At 42.1% G+C, this 25563-nt stretch overlaps 1 protein-coding gene across 1 annotated transcript; it reads right to left on the bottom strand.

Moving 5' to 3' along the window:
- SERPINB5 (serpin family B member 5) lies at positions 1–25563 on the bottom strand. Its single transcript, XM_046671860.1, has 7 exons — positions 25454–25563; positions 17455–17629; positions 14587–14724; positions 11818–11935; positions 9035–9177; positions 4607–4774; positions 1–1783 (listed from the first exon to the last, which is right to left on the bottom strand). Exons 2-7 carry the CDS (start codon positions 17620–17622, stop codon positions 1391–1393), a joined length of 1128 nt encoding a protein of 375 aa, XP_046527816.1. The 5' UTR covers positions 17623–17629; positions 25454–25563; the 3' UTR covers positions 1–1390.

Raw genomic sequence — 25563 nt, forward strand, 5'->3', positions numbered from 1 at the left:
TTGTAGTTCAATAATATTTTATTGTCAATAGCATAAAAGAAATTCAATATTGAACGTTCAGAGCAAGGAGAAAGTGGAACCTATTTACAATGAATGGCAGAAGGAAGGAATGTCACAAAATCTTCAGTAAATGTGCTCTTCTGGTAGCAAATTAATACAAACATGCAACACAGATAACCTATCAGAGCAACTTTAAGAATTACTATTAATATAAGTTAATACATTAGCTCTCTAAGTAACTAAACCCATAGACTTTGAAAAAAAAATACATGTCAAGGCAGCGTGAACATTTCCATAGCTTTAGTGATATTTTCTACAGGCATTAAGTTCCTCTTCCTTCCCCATTATTACGTTAGACAAAGAGACAAGTTCCTTCAGCACTCATCAGATTCTTTCAGGCGCTACTGTGAACGTCCCTGTGCATTTTAAGTTGCTGCTTGTCAGACATGCAAAACCTTGTCGAGTCAGTGAAAATTCCCTGCCTGCGGTCGACTGCCAACCAAAGGACGGGGCGGGCGTTCTATCAAAAGTGAAAGTGAATGTTTAATGAGATCTGAAATTCCCCTTGAGGTGCTTGCACTTCTGCTACTATAGGTCTGCAACTTCTTCTCCAACGTTCCAAAAGTTCAAAAAGCTCTGAAAACAAAGTTTTTTCATAAGCTGGTGGCACGCTCATTTGGCAGCAAAATCTGACTCTTATGGGCTACTTAGAGTCTTTATTTATTCGCTTTGTGTCAATATTCTACATTTTGTGGCAGGAATATTAAGGTATTGGTTTATAGGGTGCTGTCCAGACTCTATTAATGGAGTGCCACAATATACAGCATGCGCAACATATTATCTTTCTAAAATCCCAAGAAATCAGAGTTTGAAGAAAACATTTGTCCTGCAGCATTTAGCAAAAGGAGCTGTGGACTGAACACATGCCTGTACATGTGCCCAAGTCTCACTGGAGCCAGGAAAGTTTTGCAGATCCCAGGCACCACAGTTTCTGTAGTCTTTCAGGGAAGTGAGAATATCTGGAACATTCTGTATCCCCGTGAAGGAAGGCAAAGCTCTGACAGTAAAATCCTCCAGATCCTCCTTACAGGAATTTTCTTTGTGGAAGACTGGATTCCTGCCAATAACCCTAGATAGTCTGACAAATAATGAATACGTATTTTTCCTTTAAGGTGATTCCTTTTCATTAAAAGCATTGTCTTTTATGAGGCAGAAAAGGGAACAAAAGAAAGGACTGGGAAAGAAGGGCCTATTAGTGTGAGGGCTACTTATGACAAGTACCAGCTGCTTCCTGATGTAGCGAGAGTAACAATTTATTCTTTTAGAAAGTGATTCTCTGGATGCCCAGGTTACAGAAAGATCAGGTGGGACTTAACCAGGGCTCTGCCACTTAAGGAGAACAGAACTTGCCAAAGAAAATGATGTTTCGAGTTTTGTTGTGCCTGATGATGTAAATAAATGGGTGGTCAGCACTGAATTCATCCTTGTGTTGTAGGATTCGTGATCCTGGCACCTCTATGGAATCCCCACCATCCTCAGTTATTTCTAAGCACACTCTGTGAATAACATTTGAGAGGGCCACTCCCTTGGTCTCTGACATTCCAGAGAAATCAGATGTGTTCTCGTTAAAGATATTTTTCAGCCCTAGATTTTCCAGACTAGCCTTGGGATCAATCATCTTTTCCACCTTAAATTTTGGAATGGAGAGTTTGACTTTGGCATTGGCCATGATGCTGGGATTGGTCCACTGCAAGAGCGTCTCTGAGTCAAGTTGTTTTTCAATCTGAAGGATAAAAAAGGAGAGGAAATTATGTTTTTATTCCAATTGTAAAAGATCCTGCTTGACTAAAAACATGAAGCATCATTGCGAACCCAGTTTTGAAGCAGTGTAGATGCACCATCAAAGGTGGAATTGGCCCTGTGGTTTTGCTATGTGACTAATTTCTCTTATAAAAGATCCACCCAACCACCGAGCATTGTTCTCCTCCACCCCACCCTACAACAATGGTCGCTTTGCACTGAAATTTATGACGGCATTTCTTTTCTATACAGTAGCTCTATAGAAATGAATACATGGATTATGATATTGCATAAATAATAGTGAAATAAATATAAAATTAGAAGAGTTTTTATGCATTTCTTGAATGCTTATTTTGATTTCTCTGCTAGGAAATCCAGAATATTCATGTACTAGGCATGGCATCAAATTTGATAACTCACATTAAAGCTAAAGGTACTCTTTATTTTTAAATGAGAATTAAACTGTCGATCATTCTTTAAGATCACAGGTGATGAATGCATCCATTTCAGTTGGTTATTTTAAAAATGAGAGCTATGCAATGAAGCATAAAATGGTTCAGTCATAAAATTGTTCATTGAGCAAATCTTAAATTGTTCCTCGCCCTTCCAATCTCCCCACTGGCTGGAGGAGAAACATGTACAGCAGAGAATGATAATACCTTGACTATTACTATCATGGGACAGTCCTGCACTGAAGTCACTCACGTGAAACCTATTAAAATCAAGCAGATGGCAAGGTCACAGGCTGGTCACAAATTTGTTTTTTAATGGAGGTGGGAACCATTGGATTCTCTTGCTAATCTATAGTTATTTTTTCAATGGTACTGTTTCATTTAGAACAGATTATCAGGACCAAAAGATCATCATAAGTAACTAGAATTCTTGAGCCAAAAGATATATCCTCTTGCCCATTTACTACCTGGAAGTGAGAAGAGAGGAGAAAATTCATCCATAACTCAAAATGATCATTTAGAAGAAAAAAAAAGCTTTTTCCTCCATCTTGTGTATTATTGGTCAAATTATGTCCCCTAAAAATTCATATGTTGAAGTCCTAACCAGCAGTGCCTCATAATGTGATCTTACTTGGAAATAAGGTCCTTGTAGGTGTAATGACAGCCATAGGGTACTTAACAACAAGGATACATTCTGAGAAATGTATCTTGAGGCAATTTTGTCATTGTGTGAGCCTCATACACACAAACCTAGATGGTATAGCCTGCTACACACCTAGACTACATGGTATGAATTTTATGGAACCACCATCGCACATGCAGTCCATCATTGACTGAAACGTCATTATGCAGAACACGATTATAGTTAAGATGAGGTCATTAGGGTGGGCCCTAATCCAATATGACTGGTATCCTTAGAAAAATGGAAAATTTGGACACACATACAGACACACATACACAGGGAGAATGCCACGTGAAGGTGAAGACAGAGATTGAAGGGATGCGTCTACAAGCCAAGGAATGCCAAAGATTGCCAGCAAATCCCCAGAAGCCAGGAGAGAGGCCTGGAGCAGATTCTCCCTCACAGCCCTCTGAAGGAACCAGCCTGCCGACACCTTGATCTCAGACTTCCAGCCTCCAGAACTGGGAGAAAATACATTTCTGTTGTTTAAGCCTCACAGTTTGTGGTGCTGCATTATGGCAGCCAAAGCAAACCAATACAATACGTATTCTTGAATATCCCTTTCTGAGACTCGGAAGATCATTTCCTCTCTTTCCGTACTTTAATAAGAAAAAACTTGGCTTGAGAGTACTTAAAGTAAGTAAGGTAAAGTGCAGGACAGCTGAATAAGGCTGCAAGAAAAAATGAGGCCACAGCGAGAGGCAGAGTAAGAAAGAGAGAGAACAGTGAATAAAAGAAGAATGAAGATGGGAATTATAATTCAGTCAATAAAGTGATGGATAAAACGTAATGACAACTGAAGTAGCAAGCAAGATGGAGACCGAGGGAGAGTGTCCCCTGAAAGTCAGGGAGTGCTGAGGTGGGAAAGGAAATAACGCAGGTGACCCCTGGTTCCTGAGAGGGCCCCTCCTTCCTCCTAGCCAAGGGCTGAGGCCCACTGGAGGGGAGAGCTGAGGGGGAACAGGTGGACCAGGGGCGGCTGGATGGGGCTGATGGTGCAAACAGAAGCTAAAACGTCATTCACCAGCAGATAAAACTTCTACTGGTATTTAAACCTTGTGCCTCTAATAACCTGTGTAAGATGAAGCATAATACAATCTCATATATGTGTATGTATAAAAGGACTTTTTAAAACCCACAGAATGTATGACACAGAGTGAATCCTAATGTCAGTGGACTTTAGTGAAGCGTGTGTCAATATTGGCTCATCGATTGTAACAAATGTCCCACACCAACGCAAGATGCTGATCACAGGTACCCGAGCCTAGAGTTAAGACCACAGATTCTAACTTCCTGGGCTCAAATCCCGATTCTACATACCACCGACAAGTTATGTGATCATGGGCCAGTTACCTACCCTCTGTGCCTCAGTTCCCTTATTGGTAAACAAGAGTATGGTAATACTTTCTAAATCACAGGATTGTTGTGAGAATTAAATGAGATAGGACACACAGGGAACTTACAGTTCCTGGCACATTGTAAGTGCCAAATAGATGCTGACTGTTTTAATATTAAGGAGGAAGTCTTGGAAAGGACCACGAAACCCTTGGAGACAACCAAGCAAGTGAGATGTAAGGCAGGGCCCTTTGCACAGCCCCACGCAGCACCATCCACACGTCTCCTTGCTACGGCTGGTGGCACCATCATTCTGAAGACCTGCCTCCGTCCTCACCTTCTCCAGGCCCGTGGACTCATCTTCCACATCCTTGGGTAGCAGGATGAGCATGCTGAGGTGCTTATTCTGAAAGGGAAGCTCTATGATCTTACAATTGATACCATCGATGTTACCCATACAGAAAGTGGCCTCCATACTCATCATTTGCACTGGTTTGGTGTCCGTCTGTAAAAGGAGGAGAAATGTGGTTTGCATACTTTTCAGTTTACACATACACACATACACACACATATACACATAGATATATTTATACATACACATAGATACACATACACACATGTATATATACACACACACAAATATATATATACACATCTGTGTATACACACACACACATATATACATAAATTTGCTTTTCTTATAGTTTCAGATCATTATGGCTTAATGATCCATCACTGGCATCCAAACTGTAATGTAACCAAACCATCAGAGACTGTCCTGTAAGAGTTTATGACTTCCTTTGAAAAGTTATTCGCATACTTTATAATTTCACATGTTATATATTACAAGAACTATACCTAATATAATACTATATTTGCTCATATAAAACATTAAAAATAAGATGGTATGACTGAAAATATAGGCAAATTTTAACTTAGTCTTTGTAGATACCTATAATTACAAGGTCTTTAAACCATTCCTGGTGGAGCTGACTTGAAAGGAAATTCTAGCACAAACCCACATACCCATTTATATAGCTTTTCCTAACAAAATACCTAATAAAGAAAACTTAGCAACTAGCAGGAAAAAATCACATTTGTTTTCTCCTCTGTCACCTTTGGTTTTAGTCACCTCTCCCTCAGTCACCTCCTCCCTGCACCGCCACCTGCTCTGATCCGAGCACATGAAGAGGGCCTAGATTAAAGATAAGAACCTCGTGACAGAAACAGATGCCGTGACCTTGAGCAAGTCACTCAACCTCTCTGGGCCTCCGTTTCCTAGTCAGGAATGAGGGGATCGGAAATTTCAGGATGCTGTTACCTCTGGAAAAGAAGGGAGAAGGAGACAGGAGGGGAGAGGGCTACACAGACAGAGCAACTGTTGCTATAGTTTTTCTTTAAACTATCTGAAAAAAATAAGGCAAAATAGAAAGGTTTTGCAACGGTGGTTGTGGGGTTTTATTATTCTCCATAATTTTCTGTATGCTTAAAATATTTGGTAATTTTTAAAAAATGAGAATGTTAAAAAAATCATCTTTAAGTCCCTTCCGGATTCAACACCCCTCCCCCCCCCCCATCATGCAGGGAGCCTGGGAAAGGGTCTTATCCTCAGGCCTTTTCTCTTCTCTGTCCTCATTAATATCTAACCTTGTGTGTCTGATACAGAGGTGACTGATTTTCTGAAGGAAAATTAATTCATACTAAGGAGAAAAGACTGATAGTAATTTAGCATAATTTATTATTTTGATTTATACCTCCCATGGGATATTTGCTGTTAACTGAATCTCTTCGAGGAGAGATTTCAAACTTCATGTAACCCCTGCAGGGATAATATTGCAGTAAAACTTCTATCTGAAATCTTCAAACTGTAAACTGAATCTTACTCCACACCACTCTTGGAGCTAGACCTTACCTATTTTATTTTTTGTACATATCTCTATTTTAACATGTCACATTGTTAGAAATATTTATTTATGTGACTGTCTTTTCACTCCCCACCCAACTAGCCTGTAGTCAAAGCAGAAACCATGTCTTATTATTTGGTTTACGCCAGCACAAAGTGGTTGCTCACTAAAAGACTTGGTTGATAAATAATTGAAGACTTTGACTTGCTACATAACCGGAAACAGAATTATGAGAGAAAAACATACTTTTGAAATTAATTGGTAATTTTTACATTGATTTCTCTTAAAGAAGATATACATTTGTCTAAAATTCCCCATCAAGTTAGACTGCTAATAGTTTCTGAATTTGCATACTGTTGTGATCTCTGAAATTTGTCATCTATTTCATTTATCAGCACTGAATATGGATACAATAATCCCATTTTCTGAACCATAAATCAAGATATAAATTCTGAAAACAGGACTAAATAAAGATGATCTCAGAAAACACCAGATTTATATACGTGTGTGTGTGTGTGTGTATGTGTGTGTATCTACCTTGGTGGGAATAGGCACCATGCTAAACTGTGTTAATAATATAACTCCATCAGTTTAGTCTAGCCCTTAAAGGAGACACCACAGGACAGGAGAAAGGTTTAGTAACGTCACTGCAAAACTTCAGGGGCTGACAGAAGCAAGTCAAAGGAAACAGAGGACAAGTAATAGCCTCTGCATTCAAAAGGAGGGTGTCTCCCCACGCAGCCTGAGTTGTTTTATTGCTTTGTCAGGTGAAACACTGAGAGATCAATGACACTTCAAATCCTTATTAATTCTCTTTTTAGAGTCTGAGTTTCCAGGATGTGAAACAATCGAGCTTTATGACTTAATAACAAGAATAAAGGAAGAGCACACATTCTTCCTCCCTTCACAAAAGACACGCATTAACACTTTCTTAAATGTAAAAACTACAAATCTGAGGGTGGTCGGCGCAAAAGTCCACGGTGTCCTCACTGACTGTGCCGAGGTTTTGATGATGCTCTGGGCTGGTCCTGCGGCCATCAGGCAAGGCACCATCAGCAACACATTTCAGGTTTCACTTAAACATATACAGGGCCCGTTTGTCAGCCCTTCCCAGGGCGGAGGGCCAGCCAAACACTCAGGAAGGGACACTCCGTGTCAGCGTCACTGAGGCCAACACTCCTCCCCCACTCGGAGCAGAGGCTGCGTTCAGTCACGGTCCACTTCAGCTCCAGATAAAGCGCAACACTAGGAAAGTCCCAAAGCCACATTAAAAACGTAAGGACCTGTATATGAAAAACACAGAGTCTAAAGAGTCTAACGTTTTGTGCCTGGTATCTGAGGCACGCCCCTGTGTGCAGGGTCAGTCCTGCCCCCAAAGGTAGCTTTGAGAAGACCACTGTAATCCGCCGGGAGGCTAAACCGAGGAAGAGGAATTGGAAGGAGGACCTGGCTCCCTCCCTAGGACCAATGGATATTCTGAGCAGGGAAGGAACACAATCAGTGGTTGCTGTCCTCTCCCAGTGAAAAGGCTGAATGGATCTTGCACAGGGACCCAGGCTGGTCCCAAATGCCAATCAGGTTTTGTCTGCTTTTGACTGTTTATTCAAACTGACCCTTAAGGATTGGTCATTCATTCAACAAACATTTGCTCAGCACCTACTAATGTGTCAGGGACTGGGCCAAGAATTTATAAACAGAGATGAATAAGGCATTATCCCTGCCCTTAGAAAGCCCGTGCACTAGTGAGGGATCTAGATAAGTAAATAAATAATTTGATTTCGCTGTGGAAAGCACACTTGGGGGAGGGTGGAGGTGGAGAGGAATAACTCTATGGATACAAAAAAAAAGGTAATGGAAGCCAGTCCAGCTAACTCAGGTATAGATTGTATCTGGAAGGTCTTTTCTTCCTGCGGTCTAGCATTACGAAGATGCTATTACAATATTTGGCAAAAACAAAAGTGATTAATGCTAGGTACTCTAGGTGCTGGGAGAAACTTGAAAACTAGAATTGATGCATAGGAGTTCCAAGGTAAAAAAGCTACCTTCAGGTATCGTGCCAGCTGAAGCATAGGTTTGAGTGTGCGTTCTTAACACAAGTCAGATCTCATCAAAGGAGACCAAATCGCATCATCATAGAGCATCTTGGGGATTCCTAGGTCCTCTAACGAAGTCAGTCACTTTCCCAGTCTCAGTTCTTTGGTTTCCTTTATAGAAGAGGTACTTTACCTATTTATGTGAGTTACTTTGACACGGGACATGGCTTCATTATTCACCTCAGTAGCATTAATGAGACTTCGCTGCACAACAGGTTTCTAGTTCTTCCCCATAACGACTCCCAGCACGGCAGATGAGTAAGCCATACTTTTTCCCTCACAGCCAACAAGTCCCTCAAAGCATCTTATAAATTAAAGGATTAGAACCATTTACTTCACTATTAACAGGTGAGAAATGAGATCACAGAGGAACTGATTCATCTGGAAGAAGATTCTCAAACGGTCAATGATGACCCAAAGGCCTCTGATGTTGGGGTTTGGTTTCTTTCTTTTCTTTTCTTACCCTTTCTTGCTAATGGTCCCAAATATTTGTGGCTATTCTCCAGTTGGTGATTTCGCTCCACCCACTGGGTAATAAATTCTATGAGATCTCAGTCAGCTCAGACCCTGAGGACATTCTGGAAAAGAGTGAGAGTCTCTAGATTATGGTTCTTTTTCTCCCACTTGCCTCCCAGCTGTTCATCTCAAGAAAGACACACTACCTCCTGTGCCCTCATTTTCCTCACTGGAGCAAATGCCTCTGGTCCCCTTTGTTGCTATAATTTTTCAGATCTTAGCTGGGATCCTTTGACACGCGGCCCCACATACCTTGTTGACTCTGAAAGGGCATTCTTTGGTTTCTGACTCAGGAAATTTCTTCATCCATTTTCCGACAAAGTAGGCAGCATTAACCACAAGGATTTTGGTCTGGTCACTTACGCCGTTGTCAGTTAAAATGTTCTCAAAGCGGCCTGCAAACAATTTTAGGAAACCACACATGGCACAGGGTTATTCTTCCAAACCACATCTGACACACACACATGTCCACTCACTGAGTGTTTGACACTTGCTGGAGCCACACCAGGGAAGGCTGGCAGCCCAGACCACCTCGTGTCAGAAAGACCCCTTTCTCTCCTTCCATCTTGCCACAACAAGACTTACCAAAGAGACCGAGGGAGGAGAATGAAGGGAAAAAAGGAGGGAAAAGAAAGAAAGAGGAGGATGAAGGAAAACACAAGCTCCCACTTCTGGATGCCTATCCTATGCCAGGCAGTGTGCTAGACAATCAGATACACGAAATCAAACGTTTCTCCCCATTTTACAGATGAGGAAGCTGAGACTCGGTGTTAAGTCACTTGCTCACGATGACATACAAGCAAGGGTGGAGTCAGGATTCAAAGTTGGGTCTCTCCAACTTCAAAGCCTGTGCCATAGAATGGAAATGCATGAGAGCTTCCTTTACGCCTGGCCCTGTCCTTGGCATTTCACGTATATTATCTCCCTTCTCTCACAATGATCTTTAAGGCAAAGATCATTACGCCCATTTAACAGCTGAGGAAACTGAGGCTCAGAGAGGCCAAGTGACTTTCCTAGTTCGCTCAGCTGGAAAGCATGTCTGATGCCAGGACAGCGCTCTCCTCTCCAACCCACAGCTCTCCAGTGCCTCCCCAAACCGCACTGTTTGCCTGGAGGTCAGCTCTAATCACTACCATGGACTCAGTCACAACTATACTTACTACAGAGCTCAAATCCCCAACAGCTGAAATAGTTCAATGGTGATAATCCCTCGATAAAGGAAAGTCGTCACATTTGAACAGCATTGACATTTTGTGCAAAGGATTTGCATTTACCTAATCTCTCGGGTCCTCACACCACTGCTCAGAGCCCTCCTGTCCTGGGCCTGTGACCTGCAGGTGAAGGGAGGGCCCTGCACTGGTTTAATGCTCTGCCATCTTAAAATTCTTAATACATTTTTTAACAAAGGGCCTGCATTTTCATTTTGCACTGAGACCTGCAAATTATGTCACCGGTCCCAGCTATATGATGTATTATATACATGTTATTTAAGAAACCCAAAGACCAGAGAAATAAGGGAGCCGGTGAGTTGCAAAGCTTCAGCTTAAATCTCGAGCTTCTGATTCCAAATTCAGAAGTGTTTGCACCAAACTTTCTTCTCCACTAAAAATCTTAAATTTATGGAGATTTTAAAACAAAGGCCCTTGGAGAGAAAATACAATTATTTAGCAAGTCTAAAAGCAAAACTGTTACACAGCAATTTAAACACGAGCTGCTTTTTGCTTGTAAATTTTAAAAGTCTGCTTAAGCTGGTGTTATTGATACCAGTTTTTTTCTTTTCACACAAAGTTGAAGAAAGTTCATTTCAATGACAATTATGTATGTGTGTATACATTTGTGTGTGTATCTGTATCTATGGCTACCATATCTCATCTTGACTATCATATATTATTTGTTAGTATGTATTATCTAATTTGTTCCTCACCACAACCATGTAAAAACTACATTAGATAACATATGCTCCATTTCACAGTTCAGTAAACTGAGGCTCCAAGTCCAAATACCTCAGTTAATAAGTGTCAGCGTCCGGATTTGAATCCAGGTCTTGGCTGCTCCAAGACTATGTTCTTCCCATGTCCTCAAGCCTCAGCTCCAGAGGGGATGCCAGCATTCCTGAGTCAGTGCAGCGAGGGAGCCGCTGGGGCCCCTCTCACAGGCTGTGTGTCTCCCTTGCCCCCGAAGGGTGTCCCTCCCTAAAACGCTGCGACTACGGCTCAACTGAAAAATCCATCTGTACAGTTCACTCTTTCACGATTAGGTGCTGTGTCCCAACAGGTCCCTCCCTATACACATAAATATATCCCCTGGGAAGGGGGACATGCATACTTATTTGCACTTGATCTCAGCTTAGCTCCAAGTCCTCTTTAGCACGGGGTACGACTCACAGCGAATTTTAATGGAGGGAGGAATCATCGGGGAAGGGAGGGGCCTGAGGGGAGCTCCGAGCAAGAGGCAGGGCCCAGTAGATGCTGCAGAAGAGACTCAGGGCTATCAGAGGCCAGCTGGGATAGGAGCTGTGGACTGCGGACAGGTATCCACTGAGGTTTGTTTTGTTTTTGAGGTTTGTTTGTTTTGATTCTACATGTATATCGATTGCCTGAGACCTTTTTGTGTTTTTTTCCTTCATAAATTTGGAGAATTTTTAGCTGGAAGTGGCCTTAAGGATCATCAAGTTCTAGTCTAAGCCCTTCACTTCCAGACTGAAAAACTTGTGAAAAGCTCGTGACTTGCCCAAAGCTGTACTTTGAGAGCCGCACCCCGCCAGGCACCAGGAGGGCCGGCGGCAGCTCGGTAGAGAGCCCGGCAAGGAAGCTACAATGGACGCCCCAGGAATTCCTGCCAAGTGGTGAGATGGGGCAGGAAATGCCCAGAAATCCAAATGGCTGAAATGGCTTTATGGGCAAGAATCTAGCTTGTGAACCCAAAATATGCAAGGAATCCTCCAGATGTTCAAATTTTATGCTTAGCAGAAAGATTCATGAGAAGGCAGGGTCTGTTTACACAGACTTATAGCAGAATCCGTAAAGGATACTTGCCATCCGTGAGATCCTTAATTGAGTTGTTGATCTGAACTTTTGTTTCTTCCAATTTATCTTTGAAGTCAACAGTTTCCATTTCCTGTGCGTAGGGTCTCTTCGTAGAGCTGATGAACTCCTGAAAAACACCCGGTCCACAAAAATCACAGAGTGCCCAATCTGTAGTCAAACCATTGCGTTGTTACACGGTTCTAACAAAAGGATTTCTAAATATCTATTACTGTAAATACACTTTCATAATCTATAACACTATGTAAATTTAAACATCATGTAGAAATCAATGAATTTTCTTTGTATTAAGTGCTTCCTGTCCTTAATTCTAAGACAATATTGATTATTAAATGACTCCATCAATTTAGTATCAGCTTTGGGGAAAAAAAGAAATGCAATGTTAAATATATACAATTATAATATGGGTTCCAATTTCAGAAACATTAAAATGTAGATATGTATGTCTTAGAATAAATGTGCAGAAAAGGGAACTCTATGAGCAGAAAGCTCTTATCCTCACTGAAATAAAAATCCTGTAGGCTCTTGCTACTCAAAGTGGGGTCCAAGGACCAAGAGCCGCAGCATCACCTGGGATCTTACGAGAAATGCAGAACCTCAGACCCCACCCCAGACCTGCTGAATCAGAACGTGCATTTTAACAAGATTCCTGGGTGATTCAAATGCACGTTAAAGTTTGAAACACAGTGCTGTAGAGAATTTAGCAGTGGCTCTAATTCTACTGCTTGGTAAATATGCAAAACCCTAAATCCCACCCCTATTGATCTTGACTGAAGTGATCTGAGGCCAGGAATTTGCACTAGTAACAAACACCCGGGTAGTTCGGATGCAGGTGGCCCTCCTCAGCCCACACTTGTTTGTACCATTACCAGTAAATCTGCAGGTGATAGGCAACCAACAGGGTCAATGGAATGCAGCCTTAAAAAAAATTCCTTGCAATAATTCAAAATGTTTAACGAAAGTTCAACCAAACTAAACATGGCTGATTAAATGTCATAAGCACAAGGCTCCTTGAATTTCTTCAAAGCAACTACAGCCTTAGCCAATTTCATAGTGTTAATTGCAACCCAACCTTAGGACTGGGTATTGCCATTGACTGAGAGGGCTGGAGGCCCATAAGAACATCAGAGAGCCTCAGCAAGATGCAGGGCCTCCACTGTCCTCACTGCCAGCAACAAAATGTATGAAGCATCTCTTTAAGGACAGCCTAGGAAACTTTTAAAATTTTTCCATGCCCAAGTCCCAACTCACATCTCAATTTTTTATTTATTTTATTTTATTTTATTTGTTTATTTTTTTGGTGAGGAAGATTGGCCCTGAGCTCACATCTGTTGCCAATCTTCCTCTTTTGGCTTGAGAAAGATTGTTGCTGAGCTAATATTTGGCAATCTTCCTCTATTTTGTATGTGGCATGCCACCACAGCATGGCTTGATGAGCGGTGTGTATGTCTGCTCCTAGGATCCGAACCTGCAAACTGCAAGCCACCAAAGCAGAGCACATGAATCTAACCACTACACCACTGGGCCAGCCCCTCAATATATTTTTTTTTTAATTCACCAGGTGATGGTTGGAAGAAAAATGGCTGTGTATATGGGTCTTCAAGCATAAGAGTAAACTCACAACCATATCTAGTGACCCAAGTCCTCAAAAGTTCTCAACCAGAAAAGCAAAGATCTACTGCAGAAAGTAGTAAAGCTGTGTGAAACTGTTTAACTGGTAGTCTACCTTTTAGATTTGCAGAGCTTGAATTTTTTTTTTTTTTTTGAGGAAGATTTGACCTGAGCTAACATCCACTGCCAATTCTCCTCTTTTTGCTGGGGAAGACTGGCCCTGAGCTAACATATGTACCCATCTTCCTCTATTTTCTATGTGGGACGCCTGCTACAGCATGGCTTGAGAAGCGGTGCGGAGGTCTGCACCCAGGATCCAAACTGGCAAACTCCAGGCCACCAAAGCAGAGCACGCAAACTTAACTGCTACGCCACTGGGCCGGCCCCGCAGAGCTTGAAATTTTGACCATCCAAACACAATTGAATCAACTCTATATGACTAAAGTAGAGAATGAACTTCTATGTAGTGTAGGATGTTGGCTATATATTTCAAATACAGATTGTTTAAATATTATGATATACGCTGGGGCCAAATTTAAGGACACTATACTACATTGTTCTTTATATGATTCCTTCAAGAAATGGCTGAATTGCCAAAGCTACCTTGGATAGATACCCACATGACCAGTCTAGTAAAACAAACAAAACGGATTTGTGACTGATGAAAACTGTTAATCCATACCGTTATTATTCTTATTGATTTGAGAAACATCAGAACATTGTGTGCATAAACAAGTGAGGTGGAGAACTTAAAATGTTGTCCCAGGCCCTGTGCCCTGCTGTTTAAGGAGAAAGAGATTTAAATCATGAGCTGTCTTGCGCCTATGGAGGTATATTTATTAGAGAGGCAATAACCCCATTCTCCATTTCTCTCAGTGAGGAGCTAAGAGGAAGGGTGGGATCTACGAGTGTTTGAGAGGGAAGAGGGAAGCCCACGAGTTTCCCTATGTTTTGAGCTAGAAGATGTGGCTGCAACGGATTCCCCTACATTCAACCTCTCCACTAGGATTGTTTTATTTTAATAAGCCTCAAATCTTAAATGAGCATCCTGGAAGTGAACTTCACTGAAAAAAAGATGTGGGTCTAACCACATGAAAATGCCACTCCCAGGAAAAAGTTAAATCTTGCTAATCGCTTTAAACCACTTACCGTAGAAGGATTCAGAGATTTGTCCACATAGAGCCGTTTGATTAGTTTCAGGGAGTAAAAGGAACTAAGTTTGTTTACATCCGATGTTACGGTTTGAAATCCAAAGGGCACATCTTTGACATTCTCAAAATGAAGGACCTGTGAAGAGAAAACATCCATTACCCATGAAGCATTGCCTCTGCCCACTGCAGTGGATGCACGACAGTGGTCAGCCTCTTCAGGGGATACAGTGTATCCCTCCTCAATTGTTTCCATAAAGCAAGGCTTCTCAACCTTAGCACTGTTGACAGAATTCTTTGTTGCAGGCGGGGCGTAGGCTGTCTTGGATATTGTAGGATGCTTAGCAGCATCCCAGCCCTACTAGGTGTCAGTAGCACACCTTTCTCCATTTGTGACAACAAAAGATGTCTCCAGACATTACCAAATGTCCCCAGGGGGAGGGTGGGGGCAAAACTGTCTCCATTGAGAAACACTGCCATAAAGATACTCTTCTCTTGATTTAACTGTAGGAAAATTTGCCCTTTCTCCAAAGTGATACCTCTAATGCTCATACAGAAGGCTTTCCAAACTTGGAAAGGAATGAAGCTGGCTTATCATTTCCACCCAATTTAGAGACAACAAGAAAGAGATTAATACCAAGAGAGACAATCACTAGGCAGGTATCAGATTCCAGAACAGAGGTGTCTCTAGCCAGGCACTATGAAGTCCCTTCAGTTGCTCTAACAAGAGTCAAATGGGCTGATACATCACTGATGGTCAGCAGCAGGGCTGCCCGGGGTAGGCTAGAGCCAGACAGCTCTGCCTTTGAATCCCAGGCTGTTCCTACCAGAAACATAACCTCGCCCAACTCTTCAGGGCTCCACTTTCCCCTCTGTATGATGGACTGAGAATACCTACTTTTCTGAATTGTTACGAGGATTACAGATACTGTATATAAAGCACCTAAAACATTATATGGATTCAGAATGTTAATAATTATTCTTATAGTAATATTCCAAGCCACTCAAAACTAGGACACTATCTTCTGGAGGACTTAAATCCTTTTCTTTTGTTCCAACCCGGCATCTCCTCCGCTTCATGGTGCCACAAACATGATGTCGGGATAAGGTGACTGTCTCCTCACTCCTAATTCCTAATAACCATGCCCCGATGCCGCACCTCAGGTGACGTCACTAAATGGGCACATTGTGCCAATGAGTCACACGGCCTCAGCACAGCAGGGTCAAACGGGCTGGACCAAGGCAGTGTGTAACTCTCATGCCTAATGACAGGTAAAAAGACCAGAAAATTAAAGAACCCAGTAACTACTCTGGGGGAACAACTGCATGTACTGGAAAGACCTTCATTATTATCATTATTGAGGAACAGACTCCTTACCAGGAAGTTCTCTTCTATCCCTTCTCTAATGGGAGATGAGAAATGAAGAAGGGGAGATGGGGAGTTGAGAGAGGAGGACAGATGAGAAGATAGAGCTCCTCTTCCCACAACCAAAGCCTCCTTTCCAACTCCCACTCAGTTTGCAGCATAAGTTCTTCATGCTAACCCAAATAACATTCTGTGGGTCATACTTTTGGGGAATTTGTGGATACAAGAAGACGTTCCCTTTTGAAATGCTAATGAGCTCATGGAAGGAAATATCCTGTTGCACCTAGAATGATCAACTCAAGAACAATAATGAAATGGAATTCGTCTGGCCTTCGCCTACTATCTAAAAGTAAATGGGGGGGTGGGGGGTGAGAGAATGGGTGAAGGGAGTCAAAAGGTACGAAGTTCCAGTTATAAAATAAATAAGTCCTAGGAATGTATAGTACAGCATAACGACTATAGTTAATAATATTGTGTTGCATATTTGAAAGATGCTAAGAGCGTAGATCTTAAAAGTTCTCATTACAAGAAAAAAAGTGTTCTAACTGTGTACGGTGATGGATATTAACCAAAGTCATTGTGGTGATCATTTCACAATATATAGAAGTATTGATTCATTATATTGTACACCTGAAACTAATATAATGTTATATGTCAATTATACTTCAATTCAAAAAAGTAATTTAAAAAAAGTAAAATATAACACCTGAGAGTTGTCTCATTTGAAGGTCTAAGAATTTTACAAAGCTAGATAGTCAATCAAAGCCAAAAAGAAACTCTAAAAATAATTTTTATATACATGCACACATATATACACATACACCTATAGACATATACATGTGTGTGTGTAGCATCATTTTACTTGACTCTTCTCAAATGGGATACCCAAGCCCCAGGGAGTATTCTAAAACATAAGTAAGCGTAATCCATCTTCTTATTTATCCCTGTTACTTGAAGGTAGATAGTTTAAAATGTTATTTCTATATTGAAATAGCATGGATATATTATACCTATCAAATATGGATATATTATAGTTTAGAATATATTAGAGAGTAGAATGTAATTGAGCCTGCATCTTAAAATAAACCCTGATGCTGTAAATAAGTTTCGTGCATAAAACAGGGGTGTGGATTTACACTCTTTCTCGTTGGGATATATACTGTGGAACATTTAACAAACACCACCCTGATTGATCCTCACAATGTAGCAGATAGAAAGCTGTCCAGTAACTTGCTAAAGGCCAATCATTAGTGAAAAACTTGCAATTACCTAGCAGATCCCCAGGTTCTCCATCACAACGTGGTGCTTTTTCTAAACGTGGGTTGCAGGGCAGATAAATAAGTTTCCACATTTAAAAATACATTAAGAGAGTGCTAGAAATGGCGCAACTCTCCATCCTGAGCAATTCTGACCACAGAGCCCCCTTTCATTTTTCCCAGGCACTGCCTCTGTGTGCTAAGAATTTTGTTCCCACTCAAAACAGACGCAAGGTATGGGGCTTACCTGTCCAATTTCATTTGCTGTGTCACCTTTGGCACCTACTTGAGCAAGTGACAGAGAGGTGGAGAGACAGATGGGAGAAAAGAGGACATTGCCTGCTGGCTCCTTCTCACACAGTTGTTTGAACAGATCAACTGCAAAAGCTGAATTTGCCAGTCTCAGGGCGTCCATTGTGGGCCTGGAACAAAGGACAAGGGTGAAGCTTTTTCAGAAGCGTCTTTAAGGTATTCTCAACTGCATTCTGTGAATGCAAGGATTTTATTCAAACAAAGTCATGGTCTTGGATAGACATGAAGAAAGCACTTTCAGTAAATACAATTTAGAAAGCTGATGCTGAAGAAACCTCTGGGAAAATGTCCTAAGGTCTGAAGGGTCCAGTGTGTGAGGTCATCTGTGTGTACACCTTTGCTGGAATCTCCAAATTCAGGCCTCCTTGGCCACAGTGGCCACTGTCAGGAGCACAGTGGTCACACCTCTTCCTCAGCAAGTGGACAGAACAGTTGAAGGCACTGATCAAAATCCTTGGTTTTATTTATCCATATTGTTTCAATTAGGATTTAGGTTAAATCATATAAAGTTGAAATTTTTATAGATCAAAACAGTCATATCACAGTTTTATGTGGTTCCGGTTAATATTTAGTAAGTGTTGTGCATTGATTTGTGTTCCCAAAAAAGATACGTTGAAGTCCTACCCCTGGGTACCTGTGAATGTGACCTTATTTGGAAACAGGGTCTTTGCAGATTTAATCAAGTTGAGGTCATTAGGGTGGCCCTAATCCAATATGACTGGATTCCTTATAAGGACTTCAGTCATTACAAGAACCAGAGAAAAGACACAGAGACAGACATGCACAGAGCGAAGAAGATGTGAAGACACACAGGGAGAAGGCCATGTGACAAGACAGGCAGAGAATGGAGTGATGCTTCTACAAGCCAAGGAACACCACGGATCGCTGGCGGCACCAGAAGCTATGAGAAAAGCATGGAACAGATTCTCCCCGAGAGCGTGCAGAGAGAGCGTGGCCCGGCCAATATCTTCATTTCAGACTTCTGGCCTCTAGAACTGTGGGAGAATTGATTTCTATTGTTTTAAGCCACTCAGTTTGTGGCACTTTGTTATGGCAGCCCTAGGAGACTAATATAGTAAGTAATGGCACCCAGTGAAGGTCAGGCCCCCAACATGTAGCAATATTTATAAACAGCAGCTGTTATTGTTTTTGTGTTAGTACATATCCACTATGTGGAAGACTCTACACCGAGTGTTATAAGGATCAACTGAGACCCTTCTTCTCTGAGTCTGCAATCTCTTCGGGCAGATATGTAGACAAATAAGTAGAATGCAGGGCTGCCCATGCCTTGTGAGTGGTGTAACAAGTAACATGGGAGTTAAAGAAAAGAGAGGGCAGCTTCAGCTAAAATCATGGAGCCTGGTAAAGCAGAGACAGCAGAGGGCGGGCGTCTAGTCTTGGCTGAGAACTCTCTTATTTTAACTCAGCGGTTCTGCCAGTGGTGTCCTAGACCCCTGGCAGTCACGAAGACCCTTTCTGTAGGCCCATGAGGTCAAAATTATTTTCATAATAATACTTAGACATTATTTGTCTTTTCACTTTCAATCTCTCCCAAATGTACAGTGGAGTTTTCCAAAGGCTGTGGGACGTATCTTCTATTAAGCCAAATATTATAGAGATTTACAGAAATGAAAAACAATGTTACTCTTCTCCCTGCATTTTTTTACTTTAGAAAAGTTATTTTTCATAAAAATCTGTTATTCATGTTTTGTAATGGTTACATTATTGTTATTTTTAATAAATTAGTAAACAAATATTTCAAAATTTTTCCAGTTTTAATTTCTAATTTGGTGAGTACCAATAGATGTAATCAATAATTTAAAAAAAAAAAACAGCTCTTTGGGATCTTCAGTAATTTTTAAGAGTGTAAAGGGGTCTTGAGTTTAAAAAGTTTGAGAACTGCAGTTCTGATGAAAGGTCCACCTATCTATCTAGTCCAGCATTCACCCATCAAGCCTGAAAGCACCTGAGTAAATTGAGCAGTCAGGGCATAACCATTTCTAGAAGCCAAATTGAGCTGCATGGCCTCTCTGGGCTCTGCCTGACCCCAGGATGGCGTGTTTCTCAGGGACAGGATTCATATTACCACCCCTGGTTGACTAGTGCATAGATCAAGGCTTGAAGCATTCCCCCAAGCAGCCAGGCACTGTGCCATCAAGCACACAGACACGAAGAATGCACATGACATTGAAGATATTGAAGGTCATCATGTAGGACATGCTCGCTGATGTCAAACAAAGCATCACCACTCAAGACAGAGGGCTTCCTTCAACCAGGACCCAAGGATGCGGCAGAGTCAAATGCACAAGTATGATCTCAATTTTGCAACTTAAACCTGAACATAAATTCAAAATGTGAAGATGTGATGATAAGATCAAGGAATGAGCCCCTGGTCTTCAAATATTTCTTCAGAATTCTCCCTTTTATGGGAAATGTGGCTTGTGTGTAGGATGGACTCAAAAAGACTATAGCATATCTCCGAGTCTGTAAAAGCAAGTTCATGAGCAAAAAGATGTTGTGTTGACCCATTCATGCTCTCTGGTCATCTCCAGTGACTTCTTCCTCCTTCACTTTACGCCCCTGATGAGCACAGCTAAGTGAACTCAGGTCACGTTCTCCTTACAAGCTTATTACAAAGTAACCTGCAGTCAGGGTGGGCACCTCACATTTCCTTTAAGGTCCACTACCTTGTTCTCTCTCCTCTGGGGCGGGGTCAGGACATGGGACAACATCACATCCAGTTGAAGCAGACCAGCCTCAGGTGTGCAGAGGGCAATGAGACAGAAATGGAATCATGAGGAGTGTTTTAACCAAAATGTCCACCACAGGGAAATTAAAAGAAACTTCACAGAAGATTTGGAGAATCCTATCACAGACTTTCAGGACAAGAAGTCTGGCTTTCTCCCGCAGCAAACTGAACACTGATAATACTGAGTTCATCCACAACTAAAACCCAATATGAGCTATTTTTCCACCAAATAGAGAAGCCTGAATGAGCTATTTCTTCACCAAATAAAGAAGCCTAAATCCAGATCCCCATGAAGCTCTCAAAGCTTCAACAACTTGAGGCCTACTCACATGAATAACAATATGAAAACATACAAACTGTTTTAACAAACACAAGTAGTTCTTCCCAGTGTATTTCTTACCCTCCAAAAAGAGAAATTAGGATAATTTGGCACAGTCAGTAACAAACTTTACTTTTTGGGGGGGAAGATTAGCCCTGAGCTAACATCTGCTGCCAATCCTCCTCCTTTCCTGAGGAAGACTGGCCCTGAGCTAACATCCATACCCATCTTCCTCTACTTTATACGTGGGACGCCTACCACAGCATGGCTTGCCAGGCGCTGCCATGTCCGCACCTGGGATCCAAACCGGCGAACCCCGGGCCACCGAAGCGGAACATGCAAACCTAATCGCTGCACCACCAGGCCGGCCCCAAACTTTACTTTTAAAGTTTGATTTCTTTTATGTAGAAAAACTGTGTTTAAGACCTTGGAGTAATCAGCTGAGGGAGTTTGACTGCAAACTCCTAGACGTGGCTCCTCGAAGTAGATCAAAGGGGAAGGAATCCTTTGTGTTAGCATTTTGTTCCAGTGAAATATTATTCATTCATTCACTATAACATTTTGAGATACATTTCGTCTAAATGGCTCTATGAGTACAAGATTGTGGTGGCTTTGCCTACAGTTAATTACACAATGTAGTTACACTGTGTTGCAATTCAAGGCTTGGATTCAGGTCCCTGTTGCAGAATGCAAATCAGCGCACACCTGACAGCTGAGGCTTTCCTGGCGGTGGTGGTCCCTCCCTCTCAGAGGCCCTTCCTTTGCATGAGTCCTCAGCGCATGAGTCAAACAGGTCCGCCTTCCCATCCACATACTGACTAGCTCCTTTCTCAGAAAATTCTCCTCAGGTTGGAGAAGGTCCTACAGCCCTTCATATCTGAGGTCCCAGCAACAATAACGTTCGCTGCTTGACAAAGATATCAGAAAAGGGCTGTACATGGGAATTGTTGTAGGGGCAAACAATCACCAATTAAGTAATGAGTCAGATATTGCACGGTAAATCTGATCAGTTGCTCAGTGGTTAGTCCCAAGTGACCTAAAAACACTGTTCTTAGTTAGTTCAAAGGATGACTTTGGCCACAGCCAATTGCCACCTCACTGTGGCTGCAAGACAATCAAAGAATTTAACAAATCTCAGCATTGTTAGCAATACATGTCCAGGAAAATGCATCAGGTTCCTACATGGACTGTTTTGCATGAGCAAATGCTACGAAAATTATGGGTACAAGAATAGAGATGAGCAATTCCTGTAGGGTAATCTCCACGTCTAATGACTTGTGTTCAGAGCGCTAATATCACTGCAGATTCTTTCCATTTTATTATTACTTTGTTACAGAGATAACTTCTTTGGTTTTCATGAAAACCTAACAATTATAACAAATAAAGAGAATTTTGATTACAGCTCCAATGTAGAAAACACTACATCTTTTAGTAACTTAAAAGTCTAAAAAGGGGCTGGCCCTGTGGCTGAGTGGTTAAGTTTGTGCGCTCAGTGTTTCGTTGGTTCGAATCCTGGGCGCGGACATGGCACTGCTCATCAGACCACGCTGAGGCAGCGTCCCACATGCCACAACTAGAAGGACCCACAACGAAGAATATACAACTATGTACCGGGGGCTTTGGGGAGAAAAAAAGGAAAAAAATAAAATCTTTAAAAAAAAAAAAGTCTAAAAGCCACTTTTATTTTAATCAGAGAAAAGTGAAAAGGAAGTTTAGGAAGTAATACAAATGCAACAAACAAGTTGTAAAAATTTATTGCGAAGCTGCCTGTTTTTCACACTATGTCCTGAAATCATAAACCTTTAAAGTGGGACAAGATCTTGGGCTGGATCTAGTCTGGCCCCACCCCTTCATTTTACAATGAGGAAAGGGAGGCTGACAAAGATGAAGTGATTCTCCCAGGCCACCCACACAGGAAGTGAGGATGGTAAAACCAGACCCGGCATTCACTTCTGGCTCCCAGCCTGCTACTGGCCGACCACACCTTACCACCTTCCTGCGCAGTAATTGTGTCTTTGCTGGCATCTGTTCTCTCTGAAGTCTTAAGAGTTCCAAAAGTCCCACGAGTCCTAAATTATCCCTTTAGAAGTTCCAAGATACCTTGCATTTTTTTAAATCAACACAATACTTTTTTTCTGATTTTCCTACTTAAAGAAGCTCTTGTTCTCTTTCTGCCATTTATGTTTGAAACTATTAATATTATATTGCTTCCACTTAATAAGTAATCAGTACCTAATGCACGTCAGGCACTGAGCTAAACATTAAGCAATCAAAGGTGAACACAACATAGAGGGTTGTCAACCTAGTATCATGGCACGTGTGACAGGTATGATGAGTGTTTTGATGGAGGGCACAAGCGTCCATGGGAGCACTTGGGGAGACAGCTCACTCATAATAGAAATCGCAGGGAAGTCTCCCCAGAAACGGTGACATCTAAGTCAGTCACGCTAAAGGTGAGTCCCAAAGGACAGTTAGGAGTCAGCCATGCAAATGCATGCCAGAGAGAACTGACACAACTCAGAGACTCAGAGACTAGTCCCAAGGGAACAGAGACGCATGTGCTAAGATGCTAGGTGGGCCAGGAGGGCTCACTTCTCTAGACTTGCAGCTTCTCACTGGCCCTGCAGAAAGATTTCTAAAGTTTTTAATGCATCTAAGCCAATGGTCCTCACACTTTTCATCTGTAGACCATTTGGATGAGATAAAGGCCCTGTGGATAGGTTGACCATACGTCCCACTTTGCCTGGGACAGTCCTGGTTTATGTCTGTCATCCTGACATTAGCAATAGTACTCCTTTCACTCTCAAATATGCTGTATTTTGAACAAGATATGTTCACCGTACCTATAGATCATCTATCGTCTTCTATGCACATGCGTTCGTGCACATGAGCACACACACACGTACAGCTATGTGCATAGTTTTTTCTTTCCTTAAAAACTAATTTTTCACTGTGTCAGGTTATTGTGGATATTATTTAGTCTAGTCTGCCTCATTTTACAGATTAAGAGAAATGATGTGGTTAAAAAACTGTTTAGTGTAGAGGGTCCTTAGGCAATGCCATGAGGAACCCTGCCTACTATAATAACTATCATGGAATGCCCAAAAACCTGGCCTCTCCTGTCCACATTCTAACCTCGAGAGGAGAAAAGTCCAAGCAGGATTAAGAAAATAGGAGATCTTGCAGCTTCTGCAGTGTGAAAAAATATCATGAGGATTAATGAAGTGATGAAATGAATAAGTGTAAACGGCAAGTGCTTTGTCACCAGGAAGGGACAACAACGTAAATATAATCAATAAGGTGAATTGCTTAATTTCCCACGGCTGGGGAGCCTCTGCTTTGCTCGGATTTTCTGAGGTCATATCTGCTCCCATTGGTTTAGAAGCCAGATCTTGACCACTGAGCCACCTCACTGCTGCCGAACAGTAAACTAGAGCAGAACTCGCCACCCCAGAATGACCAAAATTGCTGAGACTGCATCCCTTCAAAGTCAACCCACAACCCAGAGGGATTGAAGTGGCAGGATTCAAGGCGTTAGGAAGCAACGATATAAACCTGCTGAGTCACATGGAGAATCTTTTCTTCAGACATGTTTCCAACTCTCCACCCATCAGGGAACCCATCAAACACTTGCACATAAACGGTGGGGACTCAGGTTTGGGACCCCGCTACTTCTATTCCAAACCTCTTGAGTGATGTAGGGGGTGAAAAAGCCGTTAAGATTACCCGTGGTGTCATGGAAAAGTCCACGAGCTGTGAGTTTGAAAGTCAGGATTCTACATCTTGCCACTTATAAGCTGTATGGCCTTGGACACCATTCACCTCTGTGAGACTCTACTCCTCATCTGCAAAATGAGGGACTGAGCTACGATACGTCTAAGACCCCTCAGCTCTGCGAGTCTGAGCCTAACCTGATTACAAGTCTACGGAACAGCCTGGCATGTGCAGTTGATCTTTAGTATGATACACTTAAATGAAGCCGTAAAAACAGTAACGTCTATGAGGAAGAAATTATGAGCCAATCAATTTGAAAAGTCACCCAAGAATACACATTTGAAATCTGTAACTTGTTTCAAATATCCTGAAACCAAGAAATAGGGAGAAAGAACACTTTCAGTTTTTTTTTCTCCCCAGAGCCCCAGTACATAGTTGTAAGTCCTTCTAGTTCTTCTATGTGGGATGCCACCACAGCACGGCTTGATGAGCAGTGTGTAAGTCCACTCCCAGGATCCAAACTGGCAAACCACGGCCTGCCGAAGCAGAGCGTGTGCAAACTTAACCACTACACCACTGGCCAGCCTGGGAGAACACTTTCTGCCATGAAGAATGTGGTTGCAAATAAGTGAACACTGAACGCTTAAAAATGCCAAAAAGAAGAGCAGTTCTGAAGCCTGGATCTCAGCCCCACACTGCCAAGCAGGAAGATGAGCCAGACACTCAAAGGCTTTTCCACTTTCTCCAGGTTTAAGTACCACACCCTTCCTGAAACTAGCATTTCAAGTTCAATCTGAATTCCAAAGTCGGGCTGAAAGTGTCCCCCGAAATACTTTCTCCTCCACAAATCACTGTTGCGCGCCACCACCACCAAAACCTCCTAGCCGTGTTATTTCTTCATATTCTTACCTTGTATGGTTAAGTGATTTCGCTCCTTACGTGGCATTCCTGGTTCTCAAAGGACTGGGAGCTGGAGATGCCGCCCATGTCGGGGGGTGATAGGCGACAGTACTGAAACCGACAGCCCATACTTGAAAATGACCCTTTATGTTGACTGTGTTCACCATCTCCAACCAGCTCAAATAACTGCTATGTTTTAAGAATTGCCAAAAAGAGGGAAATCACCGGCCTTGCTACCCCCGCTTTGCTTACCTGGAGTTACAGTTCTCCTGGAAAACGGACGGCAAGGGAAAAGGAAAGCGAGGTGCGGAAGGACCTTGGTGCGGAGGGAGCTCTCTAGGGCAGAGGCAGCCGGGCTCACC

Source organism: Equus quagga, chromosome 9 (assembly GCF_021613505.1).
Source record: "Equus quagga isolate Etosha38 chromosome 9, UCLA_HA_Equagga_1.0, whole genome shotgun sequence".
NCBI lineage: Eukaryota > Metazoa > Chordata > Mammalia > Perissodactyla > Equidae > Equus > Equus quagga.

Coding starts and splice junctions, on each gene's coding strand:
- SERPINB5 (XM_046671860.1), bottom strand. CDS start 17,622: ATGGACGCCCTGAGACTGGCAAATTCAGCTTTTGCAGTTGATCTGTTC. Junction 14,725..17,454: donor CAGCAAATGAAATTGGACAG/GTAAGCCCCATA, acceptor TTCTCTTCACAG/GTCCTTCATTTTGAGAATGT. Junction 11,936..14,586: donor AATCTCTGAATCCTTCTACG/GTAAGTGGTTTA, acceptor GGTGTTTTTCAG/GAGTTCATCAGCTCTACGAA.